The sequence below is a fragment of the Sus scrofa genome, chromosome X, assembly GCF_000003025.6.
Source record: "Sus scrofa isolate TJ Tabasco breed Duroc chromosome X, Sscrofa11.1, whole genome shotgun sequence".
Lineage (NCBI taxonomy): Eukaryota > Metazoa > Chordata > Mammalia > Artiodactyla > Suidae > Sus > Sus scrofa.
Window position 1 is genome coordinate 110872705 of NC_010461.5, and position 16660 is coordinate 110889364.

The 16660-nt window shown below is 55.4% G+C and overlaps 2 protein-coding genes across 3 annotated transcripts in view; one reads left to right on the top strand and one right to left on the bottom strand.

The window, feature by feature from the left end:
• Positions 1–16660, bottom strand: part of CT55 (cancer/testis antigen 55) — a 42051-nt gene that overhangs the window by 24478 nt on the left and 913 nt on the right. The window lies entirely within an intron of this gene.
• On the top strand, positions 112–4019 carry LOC110255250 (small integral membrane protein 10-like protein 2A). Its single transcript, XM_021080823.1, has 3 exons — positions 112–1357; positions 2131–3435; positions 3844–4019. The coding sequence occupies exon 1, from the start codon at positions 797–799 to the stop codon at positions 1031–1033; it is 237 nt and encodes a 78-aa protein (XP_020936482.1). The 5' UTR covers positions 112–796; the 3' UTR covers positions 1034–1357; positions 2131–3435; positions 3844–4019.

The window sequence follows — 16660 nt, forward strand, 5'->3', positions numbered from 1 at the left end:
CGTTGCTGTGGCTCTGGCGTAGGCCTGTGGCTACAGCTCCGATTCGACCCCTAGCCTGGGAACCTCCATGTGCCGCGGGAGCGGCCCAAGAAATAGCAACAACAACAACAACAACAAAAAGACAAAAGACAAAAAAGAATTAATGAACGAATATATAATTTCTCTTCTTAATCTGCCTGTCTTTGGTTTTTCCCATTGACCTAGGAAGTGAATCTATATTGAATCTAGGAGGTAGAGGGAAAGTCTTTGCTCTCCTACAGGTAAAAGGGAAGGGCAATGGGCAATTCACGAGTAAAGAAATACTCAACAGCAACAAATATACCAGCAAGGAAAAAAATGCGCGTGCGGGTTCCACGAAACTCCACGGTGCAGTTAGCAGAAAAGTATGAACTAAAGAAAAGTACAATGGGTTGGTTGGCCCGGTTTTCTGTGGAGACAGTGGGGGAAAAGAGGATGGTGTAAACGTGCAGAGGATTCCTGGTGGGCTTTCCCTGCAGAATCAGCAGAGCTGTCTGAGCCCTCTGGCCTCCACGCCACTGCTCCCAGAGAGGGGCGTGGCCACGCTAGGGGCGGGGTTGCGCAGGCGGCCGTCGCTGTGGGAACGAGAGAGGGGGCGTGGCTGCCCCTGGCTGAGGCAGGGCATTGGCTGTGGCTGCCGCGGCGGCCAGAGCCCAGCCTGTAAGGGAGGGAGAGGGCGGGGCGCGAGGGCTGCCTGCGGGCGGCTCCAGGCTTCCCCTCCACCTGCCCGCCGGCTCGCGCAGCGGTCCACTGGCGGGGCCGGCGCCGGGCCAGGCCCATGGCGGCGTCCTCGGCCCTGTCTGCGGCGGCGGCGGCGGCAGCCCTGTCCGGCCTGGCCGTGCGACTGTCGCGCTCGGCCGCGGCGCGCGGCTCCTACAGCGCCTTCTGCAAGGGGCTCACGCGCACACTGCTCACCTTCTTCGACCTGGCCTGGCGGCTGCGCATGAACTTCCCCTACGTCTACGTCTTGGCCTCGGTGATGCTCAACGTGCGCCTGCAGGTGCGGATCGAGTGAGCGCCCGCCGCCACCACCGCCCGGCCACGACAGCAGGGGCGCGGGCATGAGGGACGGCGGGGCCAGGGGCCACCTAGACGGGCGGGAAGGAATCGAGACCGCTCGGGCCCCCGGGCCTTAGACCTCCGCGGAGGACACGGCCACCGAGCTCGGACCTGGCCGCGACCCGCCCACCCACGTCGCGGCTGGAGCCGCGGCGCACAGAAAGCCGCGAAACGGGCCCTTTGCATTGGCCTCGACCTGTTGCCTCCCCTTGGCCGAAGAGGAAAGCAGAAGGAAGACATTCTTCAGCCGGAAAGTGAAAGACTGGCCCGGACCCAAAAGGTAGGAGGCCAGAGGTTGGACTTGTGGGCTGGAGGGAGGGAGGCGGTTGCCATGACATCTAGAGGTCCAGGCACCTCGGTAGTTTGACGGCCACGTGGAAGGGTCCCCAGGAAGCCAGCTAGGAAAGCTGCCGAAGCAAGTGCAGGCAGGACGGACGGAGGCTCTCCAGCCTCCCTTGTCATGACCCCAAGATGGGGATGAGGGCGGCCTGGGCATCTCGGAGGGTCAGCTCATCACCCACGGAGGCGCTGGCCATCTCTCGCGCCCACAGCCCGGGTGGTGTCCCTGAACATGGGGGAGTGGAGGGAGGGGGTGGGGAGGCAGGCAGAAGGCCCCCCGCGGAGAGAAGAAAGATGCTGCCGCCCGTCTCCTCCACCCCCTGGGAGGCCGCCTGGAAGGATGGCTGTGTTCTTGGCCAAACCCCAAGTCTGTCTCCTTCTCAGCTTTTCACAAAGCTGCCTCCTGCCTGGCCTCTGGGGCCAGAGGACTGCCCTCTGCCTGCTCCTGCTGTCCCTGTTGCTCGCCTCCCTGCTCCCCAAGGGCGTCCTGCAAAGCGGGCATCCGGGGACAGGGAGGAGTGGGAAAGACGCTTCCTCCTTCCCTGCATGGCCTCTGGCAGCCCCCGTGTCCCGAAGGATTTGAGCGGAGGGCAGCTCTCGGGCTGGGGTGGAAGAGCAGGTGGGGAAGAGGCTTGTAGAGGAGGCGACACTTGGGGACACAGGGACCTCTCTGAATGGGGAGGCAGCTCTCAAGTCAGCGTTTCTTTCTTTCAGGACCTGGTGTTACAGGAGGTGACCCGCTCCTTCTCTGGTCTCCTCCAGGGAGGCAAGGTGGGCCCAGAGCTGCCTGGGGAGCAGCCAAGAGAAGGGCCCGACCCAGGAGGAGAGGAAGGGCCTTCCAGGCAGAGACCCTGAGAGCCGGGCTGGCCCAGTGGTCTGGTTCTGGCGAGAGGAAGGAAGGACGGACCTAGGACGCTGTGGGGGAGCTCTGTCCTCCTCAGCCACTGACTGGGGACACTGGGGCTCCCGGAGGGGGGATTGGCCCTTGTTACACAGATAAGAAGCAGTGGAGCTGAATCTGCCTTTGGCCTGCACCCCCACCCCACCCCCGAGTCTTCCGGAAGACCTGGCACTGTGGGATGGGGGAGGGGAGCCCAGGCTCCCTGGGGACTCGGGGGGAGGGCATGGGAAGGTGGGAAACTAGCTCTCCTTGGGGTGTGTGGGAGGTCACAGGGAAGACCAGGGGACTGAGCTGAGAGGGGCCCGGGAGAGACGGGTCCCAGAAGCCCCTGGGGCCGAGGGCCTCTCCCACAGAGCTGGGCCTCCCCCCCCTCCCCAGGCTTGACCCAGGGCCGCTCAGGTGATGAAGACAAGCCTGTCCATTTGGGGGATGGGGTGAGGAGGCTGGGGGTGTTGGGTGGCTCCGGAGACATGATGTGACCAGGGGGGAAGGCTGAGCCTGGGTGGGATGGGGCCGAGAGCCACGCGAGACCCCACCTCCCTGTCCCCAGGCTGGCCCACCTGCCCAGGTTTGCCTGGGAGAATCTCCACTAGCGGGGCACCCGTGGTCCTGGAGGCCCGGCCATGCTGTTGACTGGCACCCTGGGAGCGGCGCAGAGGGGGAGCCGGGAGAGCCCCTGGTCCTCCCCCCACCCCCCGGTCCCACACGTGTCCCCACACCGGTTGCTCGTGGTCCACGTCCTCAGAATTCCTGGGACTGAAAACCTCAGCCTGGTCGCCCCAGGGACGGGGTGGCCGAGCCTCACGCCATCTGCCCTCCTCAGCCACCCAGCTGGAGCCCGGGTCCCGGGTCCCGGGTCCCGGGTCCCGGGTGAAGATCTCTGCCGGCCTCACTGGGGCCTGAGGCCACCTGTAGCCCCCCACACCCCTCGCAGACTGTCACAGAGCGGGCCCGATGGCTTCCTGCCTTGTGCCACGTCGCCTGGGAGCCCCTGGTCCTGGTGGCCACTCCTCCACCCCAAGCTCGCCCACCCGGGGCCACTTCTGGGAGCCTGAGGACTGCGTGCGTGGATCTCTGGGGCAGCCTCCGAGAGACGGTGCCACAGGGCTGCATGGGAGGTGAGGAGCCGAGGATGAGGGGCCCCTTGGGGCTGATGACGCGGATGTGGCCCTTTCAATCCCAGGTCTCTCCCTCTGGGGGTTTGATCCCCAGCTCCAGCCTCTTCCCAGGCCAGCCAGGCGGGGCGGACAGAGGGCCTGAGAAGGGCCTGGGGCAGGCTCTTCCCTGAACGAGGCTGGGAGTTGGAGGGTGGCTCCGGCTGGGGCTTCTGGGCGCAAAGGGATTGGCCGTGGATGGGGCCCGGGGGCACGTCCTTAGCTTGTGTTCCTGCCCCTGCTTTTCTTACCAGCCTGGCCTTGCGTCGTTAGCCGCTTCTGCCCTCCCACCTCTGCCTTGTCACCCGCACGGGGCTCTTGCTGCTTCGAGGGCTCCCAATGCACTTTATTTATTTGCAGTCTGTTTTTCAGGCAGCGGAGCGTCTAGAAAGTCGGGCATCGACTTGAGTAAGACAACTTTCACTTTTCTGTGTGTGCCGAACTCTGCACCGGTCAGCACAGTCTGGTCAGAGCAACGTTCTTGTGTCGTCAAATCTTGGCGTCTAAGATACGAAAAAAGCCCCATGAGTTCAATAAAATGAAAAGAAATCTGGAGGCCTCCTGTTTCTCGGGGGGGTCGGGGGGCCAGTGGGGAGGTCACCCCACTGGTGGCCAGGAGCAGGGGGAGGGCCGTAAGGGGACGGGGCCGTGCCAGGGAACTGTGGCCTGGTCAGAAGATGCTCTGGGACCGACCTGCCCTGGACCATGAGGAGAAGGCAGCAGCACAGGCCTGGCCCAGGACCTGCCAACTTGACCCCTTCACGACCTTTCTTTGAATGACCCAAGTCTTTTCTTCATTTCAGGGCCTGATGTGAGAAAGTACTTAATTCATTAGAAGTCAGAGGGCAGGCTGGGGAGATGAGGCGCAATGGACTGTGTGCAGATCATGCTGTGTCCCTGCAGCAGCAGGTGGCAATGTCCCCATCACCCCCCTGCCGGCCCCGTGGTGCTGACTTTTGGAGAAGCTCAACCTCCACACGGGAAGCCTGCTTCCCTTCCCCCACCTTAGACGCAGGCTCTGCCCTCAGAGAGGACAGGCTGGGGGCTCTGAGGCTGCTGCGGGGGCAGGCGGGCCCTGGACAGGGGGCCAGGGGAGCGAGGCCTGTGGAGGAGCACAGCACCCGCCTCAGAGGAAGGAAGGCCCGCAGGACCCAGGAGAGAGGCGACCCAAGGAGACAGGGGGTGGTCACAGCCTGGGGTAAAGGGCCGGGGTGGGGGCACGCCTCACCTGTCACCAAGAGCACCCCAGAGGTCAAAGTACCTTGATCAGGGTGCCCCTTCCAACATCCGCCACCACAGGAGGGAGGGGTGGACCCCAGTCCCTGCCAGAGCCCCGAGCTTCCCGCCCCTTTGTCCAGACGGTCGTGTTCTGTCCCCGATGGCCCCGCACCCACCGCAGTGACCAGGTGGCCTGGCCCAGCCAGGATGGGGGCGCATGAACCAGCGATCGGGGCCGAGGCCCCCTGGTGAGGAAGGGCCACACTGCCCGCCAGGGAGGAAGGCAGGCTGGCACGTTGCCCTCTGGTGAAGAGCGGCGCCTGGGAGACCAAAGACCTGCGCTCTGATCCAGCTCCTTGGCTGGCCACCGCGTGGCCCCAGGCCAGCTGAGGACACTTGTATATTCTCAGTTAGGACCCACAAAAATAATATCCTTAAAAAGCCACAGAGATATTTTCAGATTGGACAAGTGACTTTTTACCAAGGTGTCAAAGCAATACAATGAAGAAAATATTTTCAACAAATAGTACTGGAAACATTGGGAAAGCACACCTTTAAAAACAAAACTTAACTCACATCCTATGCAAAAATTAACTCAAACAATTATGACATCCATGCCAGAGACAAAACCGTAATACAAGCCCCCTGCGGATCCCTGCCGGTCAGCGTTGCACCGCTGGGGGCCCTCGCCCCAGAGTCAAATTTAATACAAAGTCAAAGCCTATCAACCTGGGAATCACAGCGCAATGGCTAAAGCAGGGGCTCCCTCCGCCGTCTCACACCGACGCCCACTCCTCCCGCTCCCTCTGTGCCTCAAGACCGCCCTTCTCTTTCTTCTCTTCCCTTTGTCAAACGGGTGACCCTGTCTGTCCCCCAAGGCCTTAGCAACCCACCAGGCCCCAGGGCTGTCTGATGTAGTTCAAGGAAGCCGCCAGCAGATGGCGCCAGGAGCGCCGGCCAGCCTCGGGCTGGAGCGTTGGGGCAGTCGCCCAGCTTTGGCCCAATCCGCTTCCTGTCGAGGAATAAACCATGAGGATGCGCCATGGAGGTTCTCGAGTTCTGCGAGGTGCGAGATCTTGAAAATAAGAACCTATGAACTGATTGTGTGCTTCCGATTTCTATGCACGCTACAAGATGTGCAGACGCGTCCGGGGAGCAGGCACCCCCGTAAGTCAGCAGGTACTTTCCAGAACCCCTGCAGTACTGGAGAGGGCCACTCCTATCTCTAGACCAGGCGCAGGGCCGTTGCTGCAAGCTTGGGAGGGGTAACCAGCTGAGTTGGCCTCGGGCTCTTCAGCGTTCGAGGCCAGAGGCCAAGTCCCTGACGTTCTCTGCGCCTCACTTCCTTCATCTGCGCGATGATCAGTAATTCTGAGGCTCTGCGAGGAATCAGTGAGATAACGCACATCAATCAATGAACACTGAGCACAGTGGCTGACACGTGGAATTCGTCCTCCCCGAGGACTTGTCTTTATTAGGGATGAGTCTGATAAGGAGCTGGTCAGACCAGCTGCTTGGTCGCAGGACATCAAAAGGCAGCACCATGACAGGGTCAAGAGCACAGACTGTCCTTAGACACAGCAGCTCTGCCACGTAAAGAGGGCGGCTGGACCCCCGGGCCTCTCTGAGCGCAGCTTTGTGACTGGTCAAGTTAATGGGTGCAACATCCACCTGGAGGGCTGTTGGGGGTCAAATGAAGCAGAGCCTGGGGAAGCACCTGGCTCATGGGAGGGCTCCATGAGTGGCAGCTGTCGTGGGAACCCACTGCAGAGGCTCCTCCACAGCGCACCACCCTGACTCAACACACTCCTGCCTCATCCACCTCTCAGTCACCCAATTCTCATCTGCTCACCCTCAGCTGCACAAAGAGGAGAGGCAGCATTCCCAGCGCTAAGCGTGCTGGAGAGAAAGGAAGCAAATTCTCTGTATGCTGAAAATAGTTCAAAATTTGGAGTTCCCATCGAGGCACAGTGGAAACGAATCCGACTAGGAACCATGAGGTGGTGGGTTTGATCCCTGGCCTTGCTCAGTGGGTTAAGGATCCGGCGTTGCCCGTGAGCTGTAATGTAGGTCACAGATGCCTCTTGGATCTGGCATGGCTGTGGTGTAGGCCAGTGGCTACAGCTCCGATTAGACCCCTAGCCTGGGAACATCCATATGCCGTCGTGTGGCCCTGAAAAGACAAAAAGCGAAAAAAAAATAGCTGGAAATTCAAAAGTGGGGGGGGTGGGAGTACCCTGGTGGTGCAGTGGGTTAAGGATCCAGCATTGTCATTGCTGTGGCTTGGATTGCTGCTGTGGTGCGGGGTCAGTCCCTGGCCCAGGAACTTCCGAATGCTGCAGACGCTGTCAAATTTTTTTAAAATAAAAAATACGAGTTCCTGTTGTGGCTCAGCAGGTCACAAACGTGATTAGTATCCATGAGGATGCAGGTTCGATCCCTGGCCTCGCTCAGTAGGTTAAGGATCCAGTGATACTGTGAGCTACGGCGTAGGCCAGCAGCTGCAGCTCCAATTGGACCTCTAGCCTGGGAATTTCCATATGCCCCAAGTGGGGCCCTAAAAAGTAATAAAAAGGGGGGGGTAAAATAGTTTTTTTGTATTATTTATAAAGCAGTTGGATGTATGAGAATTTTGAGTTTGGCACAGTGGGCTTTAGGCTAATGGCCCTACCTACTGTGAAGAAGTTGACAACATAGGGGCTTGCCCGGAGGAACCACCTGCAGCTGAGGACAGGACAAGAGGGGAAACAGCAGTGGTTACCTGAGGGCACACTCCCCTCCCTCAACTCGCTCACTTTTCTCCAAAGCCCCAAAACAGCAGTTTATAATCTTTTTGGCGGCTTTCAGAATCTGATGGAAGCCATGGCTTCACTTCAGGAGAATACGGTAGACATCCACTTCTGCACCCAACTTCCCAAACGTTTACAAAACGTCCAAGCCCATCCGTGGACCCTCCAGAACTGTGCTGTCCACCATGGGAGCTGCTAGGCTCTCGAGGACACAAGTCAAAATTTATTAAAACTAAAATCTCAGCGCCCGGCCACATTTCAAGTACTCAGCGGCCATCAGAACAGAGGCTTCTACTGGACAGCTCTGTTCCGGAATCCCCCCCACCCCCGACCAAGGCTAAACCCCCTTGCCTTAGATAAGCCCCTGCTGATGTGCTGGCTTCGAAACCCACTCTCAGCCTAATTCCAACGGTCCTGTGTTTCTGCATAGAGCTAGGCCACAAAAGAAATGGGGGCGCAATACTCACGATGGCAAAGAACCCTGAAAGTCCATCTACCTTTGAGTTGCCCCAGCCCCCTCCACCTTCAGCCAAGGGCATCCTAGCCGGAGCCACCCATGCCTTGCAAAGACAGCAAACCACCAACCCCTCTCAGTCCGCTCCCCTGGAGGTCACCGCCAGCTCAGCCAACACCACCGGGCCCCTCGCCCCGCAACAGCATTCTAAGTGACTTGCTCACAAGAAAACGACACGGCAACGGGGCAGGTCAGCGGGCGTCGGGTCTGCCCTAACACCCACGGACATTTATCACACGCGTCACGCTTTGTGCCAGGTACTGTCTGAGCCTCCCACACGGGAGTTCCTTTCGCCCTCATCCATCGTCAGGAGGTGGGCTCTCAGACTGCGCCCGGAACACAGAGGAGGGCACCGAGCTGGGGCTTAGGAGGACTTGAATCACTTATCCCAAGCCACAGAGCAAACGCCAGAGGGAGGTGGTCGGGAGGTTAGAATCGAGAGACTCCTGCACAGCTCAGGTCTCAACACACCCACATGCCCTTAGCGCCATCTCCGAGGTCACAGAGGCCATCCCATGCCTGTCCCCGCAGGTCTCAACGCTGGGCCCCGCCCGGTGCCAGGGCTCCTCTCTGTCCGCAGGGGCCCAGATGCCCTGTACCCGTCCTCTTCCTTGTAGTGGGACAACGGAAACATACCCAGCATCCCACCCGCCTCGCCCCAGTGGACACTGTCCCCATAGCACCCTTTATCCGGAGGGTAGCCTGGGCTTTGGCAGCAGACCACCTAGCGATCACCTGCTAGCTCTGGGCCCCTGGCACCCAGGGCTTCTGTCTGTAACCTGCCAACAATCCCAGCATCTCCTTCACAGAAGGACCTGCGGGCGAATCCCACTGCCTGGACAGGAACAGCAGGGTGCCTGGCACCGAGGAGGCGCTCAGGAAAGGTCGTTCCCTAGGGAGCTTCGATCCACCCCGCCCCGCCCCACCAGCCCCCCACCAGGCACCTAACCGTCGCTGGGGGGCGTGCAGGGACCACGCCGCTCGGGGCTCTGGACCCGCCTTTCCTGCGCTCCAGCCTCCCCGCGGGGCAGCCCTCCCTGGACGGTCCCCAGCCTGCCACCGCGTCGGCCAGGGAACTGACCCTCCGGGTTGCCCCCCTCCACGCCCCGCGGCCCTTCCGGAGGAAAGCTTCCCTCCACCCAGGGGCTCCTGGCTTCTCCGCAAACCCTCCCGAAATGACCCCGGGCCCACAGGGCCCGTGCAGGAAGAGCTGTGTCCGGAGAGGGCGAGGGGAAAGGCACGGGGGGCAAGTCCACAAGCCGGTGGGAAACCCGATGCCCGCGGCGCGGCCCCAGCGCGCTCCCCGGGGAGGAGGTCCCGCCGCCCGGGGGGCGCTCCCGGCCCCGGAGCAGCCCGGGAAGGCCCGGCCGGGTGGCCGGGAGCGGCGGCGGGGACCCGGGCTGGCCAGGGGCCCGCCGCCCGGCGCTCCTCCCCGCGCCCTCGGCCGGATCGGGGCTGCAGGCGGCGGGTTCGCGCAGCCGGAGCGGGATGGGAGCCCCGCTCCCCGCGCCCGCGCCCCAGGGACGGCCACGCCCTCTGGCCGCTCCGGGACTCACCGCCTCAGCGCCCACGGCTCTCCCAGGCTCACCGGGGGCAGCTGCCCAGGGCGTAGGCGCGCGGTCGCGCTGCGGGCTGCAACCTGCGGGCCATCCAAGCCAGGGCGCCGAGCCCGCTGCGCGGGGGCCAGAGTGGGACCCCTTGGTCTGGACTGGACTCTCTCGGAGTCGCCGACTCCCGCCTCGCATCCTCGCAAGGAGCCGGTGCGCCTTTGCAGTTGGGCACGTTTGGTTTGCAGTACAAGGGCTCCCAAGAGGAAAGGGCTTCTGAGAGTGAACGTGCAGGAGCTCCCTCGGAGGGTTCTGCTTCCCGGAGGCCACTGGTCCCCGAAATACCCTCAGGCGGCTTCTGGAGCTTTGCTGTGGGTGGGTGGGTGGCTTTGGCTTGTGAGATGCGCACCATGGAGCAGATCCTGGGGCTGCTGGTGTCGGGGTGCTTCCTGACCATTCTGTCCCAGGAGATCCACGGCAGGGTGCAGAAGCTGTACACACACATCTCACCAAGAGGCTGGGAGTCTTTTCAAGTACACGCAGAGAGAACTTTCGAGACAGGGAGATTGGAGGGGGGGGGAGCGGGGGAGAGAGATTTGAGTATGGGAACTTTTTTTTTTTTTTTTTTGCCTTTTTAGGGCCACACCCGCGCCATATGGAAGTTCCCAGGCTAGGGGTCCAATTGGAGCTGTAGCGGCTGTCCTACACCACAGCTCATGGCAACGCGGGATCCTTAACCCACTGAGCAAGGCCAGGGATCGAACCCATGTCCTCATGGATGCTAGTCAGGTTTGTTTCCGCGGCGCCACAGCAGAACTCCCTGAGTATCTGAACTTTCATCCTCCAGATTTGGCCCCAAGCACACAGAGGGAAAGTGAAGAGTGCCAGTTTCCCCAGGGAGGCAGCGCCACTGCTGCAATAGTCAGAGTCATCTTGGATTAAAGTGATGGGGACAGAGTAAATGGGACAAAGTAGGTGATTAAAAGTTAATCCCACTAGGGGATTTTGTAGGTAGAGAAAAAGTATAGGAGACCCTTGAAATTAACAATTACTCAAGAAAGCAGACTTAAAAATTGTGTGTGTATACGTAAAACCGGGTCACTTTGCTGTACAGCAGAACAGCAGAAATTGGCACAACATTGTAAATCAACTATAATCAAAAAATTTTAAAAAGAAAAAAGAAAGCAGAAAGAAAGGAGGCTTGCTTAACAACTAAACCAAGCAGGCCTGCTTAACCACAAAACTAAGTGGGCTTGTTTAGCAATAAATCCATGCAGCAGAACCCTGAGACATTCGCCCAAACAGTAAAACAAGGGTGGAATGAGACCTATCCTGCGCATTGAAGTCAGCAAGTTAATGATCCTTGATTTTTTTTTTTTTTTTTTTTTTTTTTTTTTTTAGGGCTTCACCCAGGGCATATGGAAGTTCCCAGGCTAGGGGTTGAATTGGAGCTGCAGCTACTGGCCACAGCCCCCTCCATGGCCACACAGGATCTGAGCCGCGTCTGGGAGCTACACCACAGCTCCCAGCGACAGTGGATCCTTACTCCACTGAGCATGGCCGGGGATCAAACCTGTATCCTCATGGATACTAGTCGGGTTTGTTACCACTGAGCCAGACGGGAAATCTCTTTTTTTTTTTTTTTTTTTTTTGTCTTTTTTAGGGTAAAGATTCTTGAGAAGGGGCTTTTTCTGCATGTACTAAGAACACAAATATTGGAGAAAGGTGACATTATACTGAAACCAGAGATAATGTACCCATATGTTACCAACTTTTTGCTCATTTCCGTAGCACCATGACAGTCCTGGTTGGGACATAAAGGGTCAAAAACTCCCCTGCCCCACGAGTAGGAGTTGATAGAAGACTCAAAGAAGGACCAAGAAGGCGTTCTTCTCCCCCCTTCTCATTTTCCTTTTGATTATAAAACTGTACCCCACTCCCTCACCTGCCGGCTTGTATTTCTCAAAAGTGTCCTATACTAATAAGCTCTTTTCTTACCTGTCACTCTGCCTGTTGCTGAGTTCTTTCTGCGCCAAGACAGAAGAATGTGTGCTTTGCTAAGTCCTGAAACAGGTTCTGTAGCTTCAAAAGGGGCTGGAATCCTGGTTCTGTCCACTAGCTCCATGACCTGGGGCAGGTCACTTTCCCCTTTGGGCCTCAACTTCCCCTTTGGTAAAATGGCTTCTGGGATTGTTTTAAGGATTAAAGGGAGGGCAGCATGTACACTTTTTTTTAAAGACATGGGCACTAAGCATTGTATTGTATTGTATTTTTGGCCACGTCCAAGGCACACAGAAGTTCCCGGGCCAGGGATCAAACCTGCACCGCAGCAGTGACGCCAGAACCTTACCCACTAGGCCACCAAGGAACTCCCAGCATGTACCTTTTGATCACACTGCTGGCGTGTAGCCGGTGCCTACAACTCTGAGCTGGCCGCCCTGGGGCACAGGCTGGTGGTCCTAGCTCCTCCTCTGCTGAGGTCGGAGGAGCGCTTGAGCCCAGGACGTCTGGGCTGTGGTGTGCTCTGCGGATCAGGCCCTGAGTTCAGCATCGACAGGGTACTTCCCAGAGGCCGGGGGCCCCAGGTTGCCCTGCAAGGATGAGCCCGCCCAGGTCATTAGCCCTGCTAATCCGCGGCCATCCCGCCCCTGTGAAGGGCCACTGCCTTCCGGCCTGGGCAGCAGAGCACGACCTCCTCTCTGGCAAACTAACAAAACTGTTCGCTGTTAATTAGGGTCAGCGGTCTGGTGCCCCCTGCAGAGCTGGGTCTCAGTTCCTGGGGATCCTAGAAACACTGCTTGGCCCTGAAGCTTGGCAGTCCCTGCCCTCAGCAACCCCCCCCCCAAGGTCACTGTCTGGCAGGGAGGGAAGGGGGTCCGGAGACCTGCTGGGGAATGGGGGGCTCCGGAAAGAATGCTCCCCCCCGCCCTGCACACACAAACTCTCTCCCCCACACACACAGAGACATGTGCACGCTTTCATTCCTGGGCATGGCATCGCCCCAACCCTGCCTCTAGTTTAAACCATCTTTTACTCCTGCTGGGTCCACGGGCACAGACTGCAGCGCTCTACTGAAGGTTTGCCCTCACACTCCTATAACAGTTTCCCTTGGTGCCGGGCCTTGTTGTGATGAAAAGTGACAGCAGGTTGGCTGCGAAGCCACAATCCATGGGCTGGGAACAGAAATGCCTCTGGAGGAGGAGCCTTTGCCTCAGGAAACAGAATGAAGTCACTGAGCTTTAAGCTGGAGCCAAGGGACACTCAGGGAGGCCCTGGCCCTGGGCTGCATGAGCCACCGGGCCTCAGCTCCAGAAGAGGCCCCAGCTGTAAGGGGACAGGGGAGGAAGTTGTCTGGGCAGCTGGGGGAGAAGGCTTTGCAGCGGCCTCACTGACACCAGCAGGATGGGAGCTGCTAACAAGAAAGAATTTCTTTTTTTTTTCTTTTTCTTTTTTTTTCATTTTCTTTTCTTTTTTTGGCTGCACCTGAATTATATAGAACTTCTTGGGCCAGGGACTGAACTTGTTTCACAGCAGCGACCCAAACCACTGCAGTGACAACACCAGGTCCTTAACCTGCTGTGCCATAAGGGAACTCTAAGAAAGTGTTTCTGAAGTCAAGGTTCTGAATGTGGAGTGAAAGACCTGAGGAATGGTAGTTTGGGAGGTTTCTGGAAGGGGGGACTCTTAGTAGAGTCCCTCTTTTAAATTAAACTTTTGACATTATTATAGATCGATGCCCAAGAGGTGTGGGGTGTCAGGATCCTAGCAATAGAGTCTTCTCCAGAGGGGTGCAGGGGACTAACACGGATGTGGCCTCAGTGGGTAAGGACTTCTTTTCCAGGGATGACGACTGGGCCATTTGTGACCAGGACCCCGTCCCTTAGACATCCACCTCCCTGACCCCTGACCCCAGATCTGAGCTGGGCCATGCAACCTCCACAGGACGCATCCCTTGATCCCATGTCCCCTTCACTGGGATCAGTTCAGCACCTGCCAAGTGGCACAGGAGCTTCAGATTAAGCCCCAGCCTCCAGAGGTTCCAGAAGAGAGGCTGCACCATAGTGGACTTCCCATGGCAGAACCTCCCCCAGCCCAGGACCCCCCCACACACACACACACAGTCAGTGTCTTAGGATTCTGTGCCTGCTTGAAATGTTTGACTCCTTGCAATTTCAAGGTACTTGTTCTTCTGAATCTCTTGTACTTTCTAGTCTCCATGAGTTACCTTTAGGCTCCTCCCCAAAGACAAATATTTCAGGGGCTCTCATTCAATGTTTCGGTTTATCCCCTATCAATGGCCTTAAAAATTCAGGAGGGAGGATCTGTGTGCTGAGATTTTCATCAGGCATTACTTACAATTGTGGAAGTTTGGAGCCATGGAATCTATCCAAAATAGGTGATTGTCTAAATAAATAATATGCATGGATGTGACGAACTATGATGCAGAAATGTAAGATGATGCCCATAAAATATGACCAAAAATTAATCACTGGCTTTTGGTGGAGGGTAAAGAGGCGTTCACCGTCCAATTTTTCCAACTCTTCTACATGCAGGAAAATCCTCATGAGAAAAAGTTGGGGCAAGTCTTACAAAACAGCATTATGGTTCATGCCCATCCAGAGACCCCCCAAAAAGGAAAAAAAAACATAAAACATGATCCAGGTTTTAGTCAAATAGAGCAGGGCAGGGCTGAGGTGTGTGTGGATGGCATGAAAGATGCGGGGAGGAGTAAAGTTGCGTTATTACTAAGCTTTCTCTCCGGTTACGATGGTAATTTAGTAATTTATGCGGAGTATAAATCTCCTAAGGATGTAGCCTCTCCCTCCCCCCACCCAGCGACCCAGCGCAGCAAGAGCCCCCCTGCAGATCTTATGATGTCATCGAACTGTGTTGCTCCTTCTCAGGCCGCTGTGCCTTGAAGCTGGAGCAAGGAGGAGGCCCAGACACTTGCCCTTAGGCCCTAAAAAGGCAGGCCGAGGAGAGGCTTGCTCGGTCCCTAACTTAGCCTCCCTCTGGCACCCTTCACACACGCGGCTGCGCTCGGCTTTAAGGAGACGACGTTATACAAAATACTGCATATGTAAAAAACCAACTAGAAAATCTATTAGCACTACGAGCATTTCTCACTTTTCTTTCTCCTCAGGAGCTCAAGAATATCAGGATCAGTCAAAGGAAAAATGTGTTTGTTTTGAAGCATTTTCTTTTACCCTTCAGTCTAGCTTGCAAGCACTAGCCCTTGAGAATAAAAAGCGAATTCCGTTCTTGAAAAAAAGACGACTTTCCTTGTGATCATACAATTTCTTATGAAAAAGGGATTATATGTGTTTCTTTCGCCTCCTGAAAGGTTCAAGAATGCCTCTTGCCTGACACTAGTACACAGAAAAGCGGCAGTACGAACAATCCAGGAAAAATTTAAAATAATAGGCAATGCTTGTTGATAAAAATTTGCTCATATCACACTCTCAAAATGTTTTTATAGATTTTGCAGTTAACATTAATATCCTTATAAAATGGCCAACAAGCGCCTGACGATATGTCAGTATTATCAGCTATCGGGGAAAAGCAAAGCAAAAGCACCGTGAGATACCCCGTCACATGTACTACAATGGAGATAATTTAAAAAGACAGATCGTAAAACGTGTTAGCCAGGATATGAAGAAATCAGAACCCTCACACACTTCGGTGAGCTAATCCCTACATTTTGAAACACTAAAAAGAGAAAACATGTACAATCTAAAAGGCATATTCTTTCCCCCAAACACTTCCACGTGTATATCTACACAAAACAAAATGTGGTCAAACCACACAATGGACGATTATTCAGCAGTAAAATAAAACAAAGTTCTGACACATGCTACGACATAGATGAAGCTTGGAAACATCAGGCTTAATGAAAGAAGCCAGGCACAAAAAATCACATCCTGCATGATTCCATTTACACGAAATGTTCAGAATAAGCAAATGTATAGAGACAGAAAGTAGATCAGTAGTTACTGAGGGTTGGGGGGGAATTAAAGGAAATGAAGATTTACAAATAAAGCGTTTGCTGTTGGGGAGTTCGACATGGCGCAGTGACTTAAGGAACACCAGGTCGCTGCTGTGGCACAGATTTGATTCCTGGAACTTCCACATGCTGTGGGCATGGCCAAAAAAAAAAGGGTTTGGTGTTGACTATAACGGAGTACCATGTTGGTGGCATAGCTCTATGTATATACTAAAAACTGCTGACTTTTGGCGTACTGCAAATGGGTGAATTGTATGATTTGTGAGTTATATCACAATAAAGCTGTTTTAAAAATCTAATTACTAGAACCAGAAGCAAAGTTAATATTCTGAGGTTTCGGTTTCTAAAGCTACCACTTTCCAAATGGAATCTACTTTGGAATCGTTTTTTGGTCACTACTTGTTGCATCTCCTTCAGCACGAAATGAAACTTTTGAAATTCATTTGTAGCATCAACAGAATCATGGAGGGAGTTTTCTCTTTTCTTTGAGCATATAAGCCATAGTAGGTTATAAGGAAAATTGAAGAGATTCTTATATTTATTTCTGTATTCATTCTAAATGGTGAACTATATAATATATAGATAATTTCTATTGAAGACAATTTCAAGGAATAATTTTGCACATATTAATATTAAATTCCATATTAATATTAAATTTTAAAACCTTATTATATCAAAAGAGAGAGCAAGAAAGAGAAAGAAAATGCCTTTATCTGACCATCTTCCTTGGTTAGTGATTCAGTTGTAAGGTAAGCTTGGGAACTGTCCAGAAGCAACAGTGCTCTGACTTCCCCTTCACTGTCATAAAACACTCAGTTGAAAGTGTACAACCCCAGGAACAAAGCTTTGATAGAATCATCCTGAAAATGATTCTCGGGTGGAGCAAACATCTTGACTAGGTTTACAATCACAGATAACGAACTGTGTCCTCTCGCAAACTTTTAGGCGGCTTTGCTTTGCAAACAAGGATTGACCTTATCTTCACCTGCATTTGCATGTAAAAAGGCAGGCAGGTGCTCCTTGTTTACTTTCCTCCTGAGCCGGCAGATATCTGGTCCCCTCGCCTGAGCGGTCTCTTACACCGACTTCCAAAATACACCCAAACTACATCGGTTTC